Raw genomic sequence first — 17,087 nt, 5'->3', positions numbered from 1 at the left:
AAAAGAGGCCCACAGGCTTCAGAATCTTAGCCTGTTAAAGAATCCAATCCCTTAGCCCCCTGTCCCCCCTTTTTTTTTAAACGAAGAGGAAACACATCTAGAGAAAGCTGTGAATTGTCCCAAATCACAGAGTTCTGAAACTAGTTTCTACCACATCACAATGCTTTCTTTTTCCAGAAATCCTTGGGGGGAAAATGTAAGAAAACCTTTTAGTTTCCTGCTTCTTTATGCCAACAGCTGCTCATGACGAACGGAACATACAGTTTCTATGGCTTTGTCCTGGAGCCAGCTGAAGGAGGGGGGCAAAGAGCTGCTTTCCAGCAAGGGAAAGAATCTGCGAGAAATAATTGACTGTCATCTGAAATATTTTCAGATGTCGGTTTTCAAAAGAGAGAGCGAGCTCAGGCGACTTTTACCTCAGCTTTTGCCGGAGGGTATCATTTACCTCAGATGCTTGCAAATCCCCAATTCTGTTTATTCACCCGTCACAGTGGTTTTTACTTCTTGACCCTCTTCCCCAACAATCCCTGAGGTTGCAGCTCACGCTGTTCATTTCTTTAACTCCCTGATGCATCTTACACATTTCAGCCTCTCGAATGTTCGTCTTCTGACTGAGCAGTGGATGAGATAAAGAAAGGCTGTTAGTCCGGCTGGATCCACGTCTGTCTGGCGCCTAAGTATGAGTCTGGGTTTTAATTCTTCCTGCCTGAGAGAGGGCTTCAAGCAAAGCAGCCATGCTGGGATTTCCTTCATTTTTAAAAGGAACTAAAAAGGCTCTCCCTGGTGGGCCCTAACCTTGCACTACTAATTGAGAACTGTGCTTGAGAAAAGGTGCAAAATCAACCCAAGGGTGAGGAGAGTAGGGGTGAAATAGGAAGAGGTGCTTGGCCATGATGGATTTTCCCCAATGTCTGCAAAATGGTGAACAATCACAATCACAGGCCACAACACAGAATCAGCTTAGACACAGCACTCAGGCTCCATGAAACAGTAACCAGTGGATGTCAGGGCACTTTCTAAACTACCTCCGTTTGAGTTAGAGTTGGTTCCTATTTATCTGTGATTAGATGTTTAGTTCCCATTATCTACGGTTGCTCTGAAATTACTTTGAGAACGATGGGGAGGAAAGACACGCTTAAAAGTCACCCCAACTTGAACTGCCGGACAAAAGGTGCCTCTAGTTCCTCTAAGAAGTTGACATCCTTTGATGAAAGGCATACCTCTGGCCCCCAGGGTCATGCTTCCGTAAAGACAGTCTTTCAGGAAGAAGAGTCAACCTCCTGACCCCTGGCTATCACAAGGGGGACCCTTCCCAGGTGGCAGTGTCCTTTACGGGTTCGGGATGGTGCACTGGGAAGGGCCTGCCGATGGCAGGTCAGTGGCCACATACCTGACACATCCAGATGCTCCAGATTGGGACAGAGAGACACCACATCGAAGACTGCCTCGTTGGAGATATTGTAGCAGCCCGAGACTTCCAGCCGCCGGAGCTCCGGGCAGCGCTGGGCAATGGTGTAAAGACCTCGGTCCGTGAGCCGCCTGCAGCCACTGACACTTACGGTTTCCAGCATGAGACAGACGTTGGGTGTGTCCTGACAGAGCCTGCGGGTCAGCACCTTGAGGGCGCGGTCCACGTTGACGGTCTCGCCCGTCAGGCGGATAGTCCTCCAGAGGCGCGGGTCCCAGGCCAGGTTGTACCAGCGGCGGCACACGCGGGCGCAGCGGCACAGCTGGTTGGTGGGCAGGAAGGAGAAGATCTGCACCATGGCGTGGTCCGGGAGCCGTTCGATGCTGGCCTGCTCCTTCGGGGGCCGGGAGGCGAGCCGGATGAGCGGGTGGGTGAGACGGGTCGGGGGCGGGGAGTGGACCATGGCCACCGTCTCCCCGGTGACGGAGGACGAGGAGGTGGACGAGCCCCTTCCATTCTGAAATCCCGGCAGGTTGGGTGGACATATCAGGGCTGGGCTGGGCGTGCTCAGTGTGCGCATGCTCAGGTCGGAGTCTGGCAAAGGACATAGATAGAGCAAAGGGTTAAGGATGGCCAGAGCGGAGCCCTGGGAAGGAGGCAAGGGAGGTGACACTCAGGCCACTGACATCCTTCCTGGGCCGACCCCTGCTGAATCCATCACCGGAAGTGGAAGCACATGCACGTTTCACCCATTCCAGAAAAGGGCTAATCCTCCAATATCTACATCAGGGGTGGGCAAACTATCTGTGAAAGGCCAGATAAGAAATAGCTGAGGCACTGCAGGCCACATGGGTTCTGTCTCTGTTGCAATTATCCAGCCCTGCCGTTTTAGTGCAAAAGCCGCCATAAACAATTCGTAAACAAGCAGTCGCCGCTATTTTTCCATAAAATTTGTCCTGTAAGAACAGGTCAGCTGATTTGGTCCAAGGGCTAGAGTCTGCTGACCTTTGATCTACGTTAATGGCGATTATCTAAAGGGCACAAGGGCTGTAGTTTGCTGACCTTTGATCCACGTTAATGGCGATTATCTAAAGGGCACAACTTCAAAGTTTCATTATTTCTATACTGGGAAGGAAGCTCATACGTTATGAACACAAACTGATTTACTTTTCTAATTATGCTTTAGTTAGGCAGATGGTTACACTTCATTTACGAATGAGGGGAATGTGTTTCCCAAGAGGGGAAGACTGGCCAGTGGGTATAGAGAACATTTGCTGTCTCTGCCCTCACCTGCCCCCTGGGGTTCAGTCCCCCATCTTTTGATAACCATACCCCAAACTCTGCGGTCTGAGTTCTGGGGAGCCCCTGCTTCCTTCCTCCATTAGATCTAGCACTTCAGATGGTATTTCCAGGCCTTGAATATCTGTGGCAATACTTATTTTTCCTTCTTATTAATCATTCCCCCCTTTGCATTTGAATAATGTGACTCATATTCTGTTCCTCAGAACCAGAAAGATCACTTGATGAAGATGCAAGTGGTTTTTGTTTATGAGGGATTGAGAGTTCTTTAGAATACTGCTTTAAGAAGTCTGCTCATTTCATAGCTGCCCCTCTCCCAACCTTGAGAGACATATATACATATATATGGAAGAATTTATTCTCGTGCTATATAAATATATTTATATAATATATATTTTACATATTTAGATGGATAGATTTATTTAGGAAGACATTTATTCTCTTTGTAAATATGTTTATATATTTCATACAGATGTGTGAATATACATATATATGTATATATACATATATATATATATATATATAGAGAGAGAGAGAGAGAGAGAGAGATAGAGAGAATGAATTTACCTCCAAAATACACATTTCTTTATCTGTGAAATAAGTGAGTTGATCTAGATAATTTCTAAGTCATTTCCAGCTCTAATTATAGCTCTAAAGACTTAAACAAAAATTCTATCCTTGTGTGCTTTTTCACATTTCGTACCTTCAAAATTTTCAAACACTTGTCTTTTCAAAGAACTTCTGGCAATAACATATAACACAAGAACTTCTGACACAGGACATCTCTGCTGTCTACTTGTAGTTTTCTTATTGATATACTTTTTCTATTTCTATGATTTCTTTTGAATTTACTTCTCTGTAACCTAACACTGAGACTGTCCTACACATGTCCACCATTATTGCTCCTGGAGCATCCTTAAATTATTATCTGTCCACCCCTCTCCCCCTCCCCGACACACCTATACATACACCTTGTCTGCCTTTTGAAATGCAAACACCTTTTGTGACTGAGTGCAAATGTCACCTCCACTAAGAATACTTCCTTAGTGTCTTTGAGGTATAATTAATCCCTTCCCTTTGGAAATTCCCATCCTTTGTTATACAGGCATGTGTGAATTTATCTTTCCCTAATGTGGCTCATTGTATTATTTTTCTCACTTTTGCATTTCTCCCTATATCCCCATAGCCTTTGTCGCGTATCTTTGCAGTCTTCCTAGGCAGAGTATATTTCTTCGGTCCAGTGATGTTGGCTTTGGCCATGTGACTTGCTTTGGCTAGTGAATATTAGGGGATGTGATTTGTCCACAGCCGGTTGTGTGGTTGGGCTTGCCCACCTGCTTCTGTCATCACCATGGGAAGAACATGCTTGACTGGTCTACTGATCTTAGGATGACGAGAGGCCCATCATCTCATCAGATGAGCAGACAGAACTGGCCCCAACCTGCAGCTCAGGGCCAAGCTCAACCAAGCCTGGCTGGAGTCAATGGATGCCCAGATGAACCACAGACGTGGGAGCTAGAATACTGAGTTTTGGGATGATTTGTACCACAGTATTGCTGCGGCAACAGACGACAGATATGTCTTCTATTACACTAAAAACTCCTTTGAGACAGGATTAAATCCTTTTCTTATTGTGTCCTGGCAGCCCCTGACGTAGGTTTATGGTACATAGTAGGTGCACATAAATGTCTTGAATGGAAAGGAAATATTTATATGTTTAAAAAGGATTAATACCTAGCTTGGCATGTACTTTTCTATCCCAGGTGGTATACATACTGCATTTTAAGTCATTCATAAGAAAAGAAATATGTACTTCTCTCTTTTGTAATCAGCTACAATAAACAGTAAATCTTTAAGGAAAAGCTTAAGTGTAAACCAATTAGGGATTTCAGAACTGCTATCCAAGCTACCACGGTACTAACCATCATGACATGAACTCCAAGAATTGCCTCTGAAGTTACCATTTTTCTTAGGCAGTTGAACAACTTCTTTTGGACCAGGAAGGAGGGGCAATCTTAGGCTTTCAGCTCTGACATTTTAGCAGCTGTGAGGGCTCTGAAATCTCTCTCCTGCCTGCCTACATTCTGTTCGTCTTGAAAGAGAAGACACTTAATTGTTCTGTGGAGACCTGCACGGCTTGATTTAGGCCCCCGAGGAATGAACTATACTTACGGTGGAGGTGGAGTGGATTCCTAAAACCTGCATCTATAACGGGTTCACTTTTCGTCTCTCTTTCATACTCCCAGCACTGGATTATAGGAATGCATCCAGATTGCCTAGCACTGCTGTGCATTTAGTAACGCTTTTAGTTTTTTCTTTCTTTTCTTTGCCAATAATCATGCCCTGGTATTAAGGGAATTCACACTCAGAAAAAGATGGCAGTCTGGTACCTCCGTCGGGAAAATTCTGCCCTGGGAGACTCAGGAGCACGGTAATGGCTCTCCTCTCTAGTGCTTGGCAACAGGATTCTCATCAGTAATTCATGATGGCTCTGCACTGCTCCCCAAGGTGGAAGTAGAGTAGGGGAGTCTGGGGGATTTCGGCCAGGACACCTGGATGTGTCTTTTTCCAGAGCATACACCCAGGTTTCTCTGAGTTTTTCCTATTTATTCTACAGTAGGTCAAAAACCCTCTGAGAATTTTTGCAAGGATACAGTTTGTCATAATTGAATAAATAGCACCCGATAATTATAAAAATAATGAAGAATGATAAGTAATGCTATGGTCTGAACGTTTCTAGCCCTCTCAAAATCATGCTGAGTGAATCTTAACCCCCAAGTTGATGGTCCTAGGGGTGGGGTCTTTGGGAGGTGATTAAGTCATGAGAGGAGAACCCTCATGAATGGGATTAGTGCCTTTATAAAAGAGACCTCACAGAGCTAGCTAGCTCTTACTTCTGCCGTGTGAGGTGACAGTGAGAAGGCAGATATCTACGAGGAAGTGGGCCCTCACCAAACACTGAGTCTGCCAGCAGCCTCTTGGACGTGCAGCCTCCAGAACTGTGAGAAATACATTTTTGTTGTTTATAAGTCACCCAGTGCCTTTCTACAATAGTAGCCTGAACAGACTAACACAAATAACACCTGGAGATATTTATATCTAGATGTTGTCACAAAGTATCTTTTCTTGATATTTTATATCCAGAAACATATATATTTGGGGAAATAGAAATACGTAAATATATTTTTTTCGCAGAATACATGCACACATATACACGTAAGCACATATTTTTAATTTGGAAATAAGCGCTATTATGGAAAAAATATTTATAGCTTGCCACACAGTTTCTTTTACCCTTTGATACTTGGAGCCGTTTATTGCCACAAGCGATGACTTATATAAACAGGAAGTACTTTTTCCATATAGAACTATCAAGAGTCCTAGAGTATCAATGTCTATGTGCCAGGAAAAAGTAGTATGGCTTCAAATTCAAAACAAGGACCATTTCCGCTACCAAGTCATGTATTCCATGTGCCCATGGCACTGCAGAAGGACCTAGTGCTCTCTTTGTACATTGTTTTCTCTCCTATGTCCTTTTCAGAGGACTGGCAGCTAAATGGACATTGGCAACAGCTGCTAATTTTTCTGATAGAGCTTAGAAACAAGGATGCTGATGCCCTGATACCTGGACACACACACAGAGAGGAAAGGATCAAAGACAAATATTAAGACGATAGAGTTAGAAGAAACCTGGAACCCTCCTCCTGGCCTTGTGACATTGCAAGACAAACAGAAGCAGAAAGAAAGTGACTTTATATGAACTTAGAATATGACTTTAGAATATTTTGTAGGAATGAACATATTTTCATATCTGAATACCTATTCCAAGTGAATTTCTACCTATCTGATGTCTTAAGGGCAAACTCAACCTGTTTATCTTAGCAGTAGGGTAATACCCATTGGGAGATAACACAGTATAACAATAACTGAGAGGATATTATCACTACTTTTTTTTTTTTTTTTTTTTGCGGCATGCGGGCCTCTCACTGCCGCGGCCTCTCCCGCTGCGGAGCACAGGCTCCGGACGCGCAGGCTCAGCGGCCACGGCTCACGGGCCCAGCCGCTCCGCGGCATGTGGGATCCTCCCGGACCGGGGCACGAACCCATGTCCCCTGTATCGGCAGGCGGACTCTCAACCACTGCGCCACCAGGGAAGCCCCCAGGCATTATTTTGAGCAGGGAAAATAGCACTGGCAGAAAGTACCAAGTGAAATATACATCTCCAAAAGCTTCTATCAAGAATCAAATCTACTGATGCTTGCATTAAGTGTCCTTAAATTCTGAGAAGTCCTTTTGATAACTGGAAATGGGGATCACGAAATGGCACAGAGTAGCTGGTTTAAAAGCCCTTCTTCCCTGCTGCTTCTATGGTATCCACATGGCCATGAGGCGCAGATACCACCCACAGCGTTCTTGGCAAGAATCATTGGAAGGGGGGTATGCAAAAGCCGCTTGGATCACTCCTTTGAAGATCAAATGTCCCCTGAAATATCAGGACAAGGAATGCCCAGACTCTTAGGAGACAAATACATCTTCATCACATATGAAAAATTTCCAGAATGTACAAGGTAGGTGGCTTTCGAAATTTACCAAGACTGCTGTCTACTCTGCAGACAATCTATGAGCAAACCTTTTTCAAAAATAAATACATGAATTGGTAACGGAATCAGTTAAAGGTACACTCAATGAATTACGTCGTTGTAGGATGGATCAGTGAATGGACGGATGGACAAAGAGACAAAGCTATAAAAGGAAAAATGATAAAATCTGCAAAAAAGGACATGTTTGGTTAATTTCACATATAAAAATGGAATTGGAGGGCTTCCCTGGTGGCGCAGTGGTTGAGAGTCCGCCTGCCGATGCAGGGGACGCGGGTTCGTGCCCCGGTCTGGGAGGATCCCACATGCCGCGGAGCGGCTGGGCCCGTGAGCCATGGCCGCTGAGCCTGCGCGTCCGGAGCCTGTGCTCCGCAACGGGAGAGGCCACAACAGTGAGAGGCCCGCGTACCGAAAAAAAAAAAAAAAAAAAAATGGAATTGGGAAAGAGGTTGTCAGTTATGAATGTGTAAGACTCTAAGAAAGATAGAGATGAACACATGTGAATGTCATGAAAGCAGAATGGGAGAATTCAAGGAGAAGTGAACAAACCGTTTTTTGCAATAGTACATGTATTTTGTGGCCTGTGTCTCTTAATGATATCGGGAAGCTGGATATATCCCCCAAACCGAAAAAGAACATAAAAACACACACCACTGATGTCTGCAGGAAAAGATACAGAATAAACTGCAAGGAATACATACACAGGGACAGACACTGGGTATGAAAATTCAGTAGGTTGCGCTGCTGCAGATTCTTGGATTACAGATTTATAGGCAGAAAAGAAAGTGACGATTCATTTATTCGCTGGATCATTTAACACACATGCTTACTGTTGCCTGAGTGCCCAGTGTGGTCTGGAAAGCAGGAGTTTTTGCACTTGAGTAGATTATAAAGCAAATGTTCCCGACCCACCTCCTTTCTGCACTGCAGCCCCATTCAAGTACATCCACAGCAAAGACTCTGCCCTTTCCAATTGCTTGTAGCCTTTAGGGAGAGAGAAAAAAAGACTCTCTGTTGAGAATGTGCCTGAATCACACAAAATCCAGGATGGAAAAGGGTAGAAAAGTACGTCTAAGTCTGAAAACATAGTCAGTTTTCAGGAGTCCAAGGTAAGGACAGTGAATATAAAATCTCCTAGTAGTGGAAAACATTTGAATTAAAGAATATTTTTGGTAAACTTTTGGATTTCCTCAACATGAGGCTAATTTTTATTTCATACAATGGAGATCGTAAATGAAATGAATAGAATTATACTTTTTTATACTGATATTTTCATCTGTTTTCTAAAATAAGAGACAGTGGATACTTTAAAGTTTAAGAACTCATGGCTCCATGAATAACTTCAAAACACTTCCAAGTATGTGAATTATGTGCGAAGGATGTGCTTTACGCTGTTAAATTAAATATGTAAAGAATACCAAAAAGTATAGCTGTCTTTTTCTGGAGGGAAAACCCTATGACCTTTTATTCTCATGGTTTCAAAAGTCCTGGAAATTTTACCTCTTCAGTAATTATAGTACAGTATCAAAAATATGCAAGGCATCTCACGCATACCTGCTTATTAGATACATTTTCTTCTAACTAGATAGCTGCCCGTTTTGTACAAGTTTTTATTTTCAAACCACTGCTGTTTACACTCTAGGAAGTCATATTTACATTGCATTGGCCTTTCAATGTCAAAATTTACAAAGCAACTCTGCATTTTCCCCCTCTGCTTACCAAAACTTTTGTGCAAGATGCTTTCCATTGTAAGCTGCCTTTCTACTCAAGAACTCTTGCCATAAAAAGCAAAGTTTCTTTTCTTAGCTTAAACTCAAGCTTAAAAAAATAGATCCATAAAACCTAGCTAGTAAAAAAAAAATACAATCTAAGAGATCTTTCTCTTCTTGTTTTATTTCAAAATATTTTCTTTTAATGTGGTTCACATCAAAGACACACCCTAGAACTTATTTGAGGTATTGGTTGCTATAAAGTGGAAATTTATACAGACAAGGTTAATCCTGCATTTTACCTGGGAGGGGTTACCTTTAGGACTCAAGGGTTCTTGTTGGGAATGTCCTTCAGAAGGTGGCACCCCCCAGGATCAGATTATGGCTAAGACTTCTGCCCAAGAATAAAAACCCTGCTTTGTCAGTCACCTGGATCAGTCCTATAAAGGTAGAGGTATGGTGATTGGTCCCTGAAATCTTGACGAGGGCGTGAGGGTCCTCTCATATCAGGGGATATAGTCTAGTCCAACGCCTGGCTCTATTTTTATGCTTAACACCAATTCCTCAATTTATCCAGTTTTTGACTCTAAACTGATTTGAGTGTGGAGTCTGTTTTGTCCTTTAGCTCCTCTAAAAGAGAACAGTCACACTGCTAAGGAAGCGTTTAACCCACGTTGCCCTAAAAGCCATAATATTATATAATCAATGAAATGTACAGAATGGCACCTTGGGAATCTATAGTGCAGGATCATTTTGTCTGCAACGCAGAGTATCTAGAAAGGATCTTTTAGACAATTTATTCCCGAGGAAGTATCAAGTGGCCTCAGAAACTATGTAAGAGTCCTGGATTATAATTCACAGCCTCCTTATGGCTTTACTTTGTGTTGAAATGATAACTTCCTAGTACTTTTTAAAAAGTCTGTAAAATGGCAAAGGGAGATGACCTTACGCTATTTATTCTTTAATGGAAAGCAGGATGTTTTATCCCTGAGTACCACTGCTATTAGACGCAACCCTTTTCAAAAGGTGAGGAGATATTCTCCTTTGGGTAGAGCATGTTTTTAGAACCACTTTAACCATTTGTTCATCTTCCTTTGTAATAAAAAGAAAGGTTCAGATTCAAAGTCTTTGACAGGCAGCAGTTATTTAGCTAGCATTTAATAACATTTTAATGTTTTGTAAAAATGATTCTTTATAATTTACTCTTATTTAAAAATCATTTAATTATGACAAACGATACTGGTCTTTCAAGTAAGGTTATGAATATCTGGCTTTTAAATAACTTAAGTTTACTTTTAAAAATATTAAGTGATAGTATTTAATAGTACAGGTGTGAAGAGATATGGCAAAGATCATGACGGCATTTGTAAATGTCTCAAGTTTAGGAAACACTGTTAAGGTGAAAAGAGCATTGAAGACGGATGAACTTGGATTCCTGCCTCTGCATTACTATGTGCAACTTGCATCATGTGAGACAAGATGCTGAAACTCCAGGGGCCACCAACCTCCTCTTTCGTAAACTGGAAATAATTCCACCCACTTTACAGAGTAGTTAGGTGGAGTCCATGAAAGGTTAAGATATTGCTATCTGTAGAAGTGTTTGACAAAAATTATAAATCTCTACTGAGGACCTCATGGGAAAGAATTTCTGGGCTCTCCTGCTATGGGGCTCAGTTTTTAGGGGCATACTCTTCTGGATTTCCAGTGAGCAGTCTCCTGGCCATCTTCTCCTGCCCCACTAGATTTCATGTATAGTCCCACCTTCATAAATTTCTTATTGTTGCTGCCACAAACCTTTGAAATGTCTTTCACGTCAATGGGGGGTGATAGGGGGAGAATAAAGATAAATAGAATATAGATAAAAATCCATGGTTAGAGCACAATGTACTTTCGGTGAACAAAATATGACCACTGCATTTACTGGCAAAAGAATACTGTAATGGTGAAAGTCTTTTCTCATAGTTTATTATAATTTTTTTTTTTTTATGTCACGGTGGACTGCTCTCTCCTTGAAATTTCTCTCCTGGTTTTGCAGCACCTTTCTCTCTTCTGCTTTTCCTTTCTCCTTCTCAGGAGCTGTTTTCTCACCCTCTTCCGTGGTGCACCACTTATACACCAGTGTTTCCACAGAGATTCATCGTTAATTCTTCTGTTAGCATCTGCCCCCCTCCTCACCATGGGCTCATGCGCTCACAAGGCTTCAGCAAGTGCCTCTAAGTGAATGACTCCTGAAACTCAAGTTCCAGTCTAGACCATGCTCTTTCTGCCTATCTCGCCCAAACATTAAATACATATAGCCAAATACCTGCTAGAACAGTGCTGCCTACTATGGTAGCCACTAGCCATCTAAGGCTACTAGAAATTCAATTTATTAAAATTAACCTAAAAATTCAGCTCCTTGTGTGCACATTTCAGGACTCACTAGCCACATGTAGCCAGCGGCTGTTGTACCAGATAGCACCGATACAGTACAATTCCGTCACTGTAGAGAGTTCTACTGGACAATGCTATCTATACTAACGCTTTCCCACAAGTGTATCTCCAATACAATATGTACAAGACTGAATGCATCAGTATCCTTTGGGAAACCACCTTTTCCTGTTACTTTCTGTATTGGTGTTAAGGTATTACTGCTGGTCAAGTCTGCCTCCTAAGCTGGAAACCTGGGAATCACCTTGAATCCTACCTATATCTAACAAGTTGTCAAGTCCCTCACTTTGATTAGTTTATGGAACTAGGATTCCCCTCCCTTTCTCTGTCTCCACTGCTATCTCCTCAGTTCAAGTTTTCATCATCTCTGTCTTCTCTCAACAACTCCTTGACTGATAGCCCTACTCTGGCCTTCCTTCCAATTCTCCAGCACTCTAATATAGCCTTGGCACTGCATTTAGAGTCAATTTTCTAAAATATGGTCCAAGTCCCCTGCAACAAAACCTTGAATGGCTCATACCTTTCGTTGGGGTTTGAACTGGGTCCCCTACAAAATTATGCTGAAGTCCTAACCCCTGCTACCTGTGAATGTGGCCTTACATGGAAAAAGAGTCTTTGAAGACGTAATCAAGTTAAGATGCAGTCATACTCAATTAAGGTGATTCCTAATCTGATATAACTGGTGTCCTTACAAGAAAAGAAAGCAGAGACACAGGGAGAGAAAACACAGAAACAGACACAGAGGTAAGATGGCAGTATAAAGATCGAGGCAGAAACTGGAGTTATGCTGCCATAAACCAAGGAACATCTGGGGCCACCAGGAGCTGAAAGAGGCAAGAAAGGATCCTTCTCCGTGTCCCTGCCAGTACCTTGATTTTGGACTTCTAGCCTCCAGAACTGTGAAACAAGAAATTCTGTTAAGTTACCTGGTTCGTGTACTTTGTAACGGTAGCCCTGAAAACCAGTACACTTCTTCCCATACTTTTTAACTGAATGATTGTTATGTGCCGGACATTGCATTAGGCACTACCTAGGTAACAAAGTCTAATCTTTTTTACAGTGTGTAGGAGACGCTTCCCCCAAGTTCACATCTCAGAGCACGTGCTCATGTTGCTCTCCTGGCCTAGAAGTTCTTTTCCCCCAGACTAACTGGTTGATTCCCAGTCATTGCTCCAGTTCCCAGTAGGATGTCAGCTTCTCTGTCAAGCCTTTCCAGATCCACCCAGGCTGAATTATTTAACTACTTTTACTGTTGCACAGAATTGTAGCTGTACCATGGCCCTTTTCACACAGTGTCTCTCCACCCACCGGACCGCAAGCACCTTGAGTCCAGGAGCTGTTCTCCTGCATCTCTAAGTCAATCGGGAGTCACAACTGGATTCGGTCACCAAGAAACTGTCTACCTAAAGAGCAAAAGGAAATGTTCTTTGCTTGGCCCTACAACAAACCCCTTTCAGTTTTCTTTTGTTTGGAGTTGGAAATATTTATAGGAAGTCCAGATCTTCTTCCCATTATGAAGGAATTACGTCTGCATAAACCCATCATAAGTTGAAAATATCTTAAGTTGAAAGTGCATTTAATACACCTACCCTACCGCACATCATAACTAGCCAAGCCTACCTTAAACATGCTCAGAACACTTACATGAGAACACAGTTGGGCAACATCATCTAACACAAAGCCTTTTTTTTTTTTTTTTCTTTTCGGTACGCGGGCCTCTCACTGTTGTGGCCTCTCCCGTTGCGGAGCACAGGCTCCGGACGCGCAGGCTCAGCGGCCATGGCTCACAGGTCCAGTCGCTCCGTGGCATGTGGGATCTTCCCGGACTGGGGCACGAACCCGTGTCCCCTGCATCGGCAGGCGGACTCTCAACCACTGTGCCACCAGGGAAGCCCACACAAAGCCTATTTTATAATAAAGTGTTGAATATCTCATGTAATGTATTGAATACTGTACTGACAGTGAAAAAGAGAATAGTGGTCTGGGTAGTGTTTACCCTCGTGATCATGTGGTTGACTGACAGCTGGCTCATTGCCACTAGCCAGCATCATGAGAGAGCATGGCACCGCATCATGCCAGGCTGGGAAAAATCAAAGTTCAACATTTGCATATCACTTTTACACCATCATAACGCTGGAAAGTCATAAGTCGGGGACTGCCTGGTACTTGGAGCAACCAGATGGTTCAGACTGAACGAGCTGGAACATCTCTGTCCTTCATCAACATCTCATCTTTGGCCCTCCACTTAATTTAGGCTGAGGTAGCATACACACTTAGTTTAAAAATATTCGTTGGACTTCCCTGGTGGCACATTGGTTAAGAATCCACCTGGCAATGCAGGTGACACGGGTTTGAGCCCTGATCCGGGAAGATCGCACATGCTGCAGAGCAACTAAGCCTGCAAGCCACAACTACTGAGCCTGTGCTCTAGAGCCCGCGAGCCACAACTACTGAAGCCTGCCTAGAGTCCGTGCTCTGCAACAAGAGAAGCAACAAGAGAAGCCACCGCAATGAGAAGCCCGCGCACCGCAACGAAGAGTAGCCCGCGCTCGCCGCAACTAAAGAAAGCCCACACGCAGCAATGAAGACCCAACGCAGCCAAAAATAAATAAATAAAATTTTTAAAAAATTCGTCTACTCGGAAAATATTTAAAAAGACACATGCACACACAAAAACAATCTGTTGCAGCTCACATCACCTGAAGTATCTGAGAGCCAAATTCTTAGTGCTTTGTTCACGGTACCTGCTGTTGTACATGAGTCACATCACTGCTCACGTCTAATAACAATGAAACATGAAAACTCACAATAAATGAAAAAAAGAATAACATTTCTACATTGGCCCACAATTTTAAAATGTATTCTGTTTAACTTTAGTTACCTAAAATGGAACAGGAAGTTTTGTATGTGTGTGTATTTTGTTTTTCCCCCAAATTGATTCACCCATCAATTGTAATAATCGGAATTGGCTTTTCCTTGACAGTGTGGGAGAGACCGTAATATTTATTTGTTTTTTCCCAGAGAGCTCATGGATAGCTTTTGCAAAGCTTGGGAAATGAGCCAGTTTTGTCTAGACAAGAAAACACATAGATTTCCATGAAAAGGCTTGCAATCCATAATTTTCCACTTCAAGTTGTACTTTATATGGCTGCCTTAATTGCTTTCTACCTTCAATTGTCAGATAACGCTTTTGCCTTATTTCTCCATGAATAGTTACGAAATTCCAGCGTTTGCATCTTTCAAAGTGCAATAGATGGTATAGTATTGAATTTAGATTTTGGTAAAGAGAAACATAAATTTTCAGTTCATAGCAGAAAATAGGCCCTACAGGGAGAAATAGTCTAGCTCACACATTCAGCTCTCAAGTGAGAAAAAACAGAAATCACCAGTAAACTTATGAACATGTAAAATATCAATAATTAATTAGAATTGTTTCCAAAGCAAAGCAAGTTCCTGAATTTCCTTAACCATTTGAAAATATGATCCACCATTGTTTAAATTCTTTACAATTGCTTTTAATATAGAAAATGTATAAAGCATTTATTACATATAAGACCCTGTTCTAAGTACTATATAAATATTGACTCAAATACAATGTTCCTATTATCATTTTTTTAGTGCTTGGGAAAACCAATGACCCAATGATATAGAGAAATATTTTATTCTCTCCATATTATCAAATAGAGAAGGGACCAATAAAGGAACTTCACACATTTAAATATTGTTTTATTTACCTACTGAGGGTCTCTTTGCAGCCTGGTGGGTGGATGGATACCTTAAGGTGACCTAGGATACACTTGCATGGCGAGTTCCTGCTGTAGCCCAAGTTCATAATCTCTGCTTGAAAAAGTGGGCATAGAGGGAACCTACCTCAAGAAAATAAAAGCCATATGTGACAAACTCACAGCCAACATCATTCTCAATGGTGAAAAACTGGAAGCATTTCTTCTAAGATCAGGAACAAGACAAGGGTACCCACTCTCACCACTATTATTCACTATTATTATTATAGTTTTGGGAGTTTTAGCCATGGCAGTCAGAGAAGAAAAGGCAATAAAAGGAATTCAAATTGGAAAAGAAGAAGTAAAGCTGTCACTGTTTGAAGATGACATGATACTATACAGAGAAAATCCTAAAGATGCCACCAGAAAACTACTAGAGCAAATCAGTGAATTTGGTAAAGCTGCAGGATACAAAATTAATGCACAGAAATCTCTTGCACTCCTATACACTAGCAACAAAAAATCAGAAAGAGAAATTAAGGAAACACTCCCATTCACCACTGCAACAAAAAGAATAAAATACCTAGGAATAAACCTACCTAAGGAGGCAAAAGACCTATATGCAGAAAACTATAAGACACTGATGAAAGAAATCAAAGACAATACAAACAGATGGAAAGATATACCATGTTCTTGGATTGGAAGAATCAACATTGTGAAAACGACTATACTCCCCAAAGCAATCTACAGATTCAATGCAATCCCTATCAAATTACCAATGGCATTTTTCACAGAACTAGAACAAAATTTTTTACAATTTGTATGGAAACACAAAAGACCCCAAATAGCCAAAGCAATCTTGAGAAAGAAAAACAGAGCTGAAGGAATTAGGCTCCCTGACTTCAGACTATACTATAAAGCTACAGTAATCAAAACAATATGGTATTGGCACAAAAACAGAAATAAGATCAATGGAACAGGATAGAAAGCCCAGAGATAAACCCTCACACATATGGTCACCTTATCTTTGACAAATGAGGCAAGAATATATAATGGAGAAAAGATAGCCTCTTCAATAAGTGGTGCTGGGAAAATTGGACAGCTACATGAAAAAGAATGAAATTAGAACACTTCCTTACACCATACACAAAAATAAACTCAAAATGGATTCAAGACCTAAATGTAAGGCCAGACACTATAAAACTCTTAGAGGAAAACATAGGCAGAACACTATGACATAAATCACAGCAAGATCCTTTTTGACCCACCTCCTAGAGGAATGGAAATAAAAAAAAAAATGAACAAATGGGACCTAATGAAACTTAAAAGCTTCTGCACAGCAAAGGAAGCCATAAACAAGACGAAAAGACAACACTCAGAATGGGAGAAAATATTTGCAAACAAAGCAACTGACAAAGGACTAATCTCCAAAATTTGCAAGCAGCTCATGCAGCTCAGTATCAAAAAAGCAAACAACCCAATCCAAAAATGGGCAGAATGGGACTTCCCTGATGGTGCAGTGGTTAAGAACCCGCCTGACAATGCAGGGGACACGGGTTGGAGCCCTGGTCCGGGAAGACCCCACATGCTGCTGAGCAACTAAGCCCATGTGCCATGACTACTGAGCCTGTGCTCTAGAGCCCACAAGCCACAACTACTGAAGCCCATGCGCCTAGAGCCCGTGCCGGCAATAAAGAGAAACCACTGCAATGAGAAGCCCGTGGACCGTCACGAAGAGTAGCCCCCGCTCGCTGCAGCTAGAGGAAGCCTGTGCGCAGCAAGGAAGACCCAACACAGCCATAAATAAATAATAAATTAATTAATTTAAGAAAAAAGGGTGGAAGACCTAAGTAGACACTTCTCCAAAGTAGACATCCAGATTGCCAACAAACACATGAAAAGATGCTCAACATCACTAATC

The 17,087-nt window shown here is 42.2% G+C and overlaps 1 protein-coding gene across 2 annotated transcripts in view; it reads right to left on the bottom strand.

Annotated features, from left to right (window-relative positions):
• FBXL7 (F-box and leucine rich repeat protein 7) overlaps positions 1 to 17,087 on the bottom strand; it is a 415,530-nt gene that overhangs the window by 7,551 nt on the left and 390,892 nt on the right. For both annotated transcript variants that reach the window (XM_060146894.1, XM_060146895.1), the window contains one exon: positions 1,391 to 2,002. In XM_060146894.1, coding sequence (XP_060002877.1) covers positions 1,391 to 2,002 — 612 coding nt within the window. The remainder of the gene's footprint in view (positions 1 to 1,390; positions 2,003 to 17,087) is intronic.

The sequence above is a fragment of the Lagenorhynchus albirostris genome, chromosome 3 (genome assembly GCF_949774975.1).
Source record: "Lagenorhynchus albirostris chromosome 3, mLagAlb1.1, whole genome shotgun sequence".
NCBI classification, from domain to species: Eukaryota; Metazoa; Chordata; class Mammalia; order Artiodactyla; family Delphinidae; genus Lagenorhynchus; species Lagenorhynchus albirostris.
This window is presented reverse-complemented; position numbering and strand designations above follow the sequence as displayed.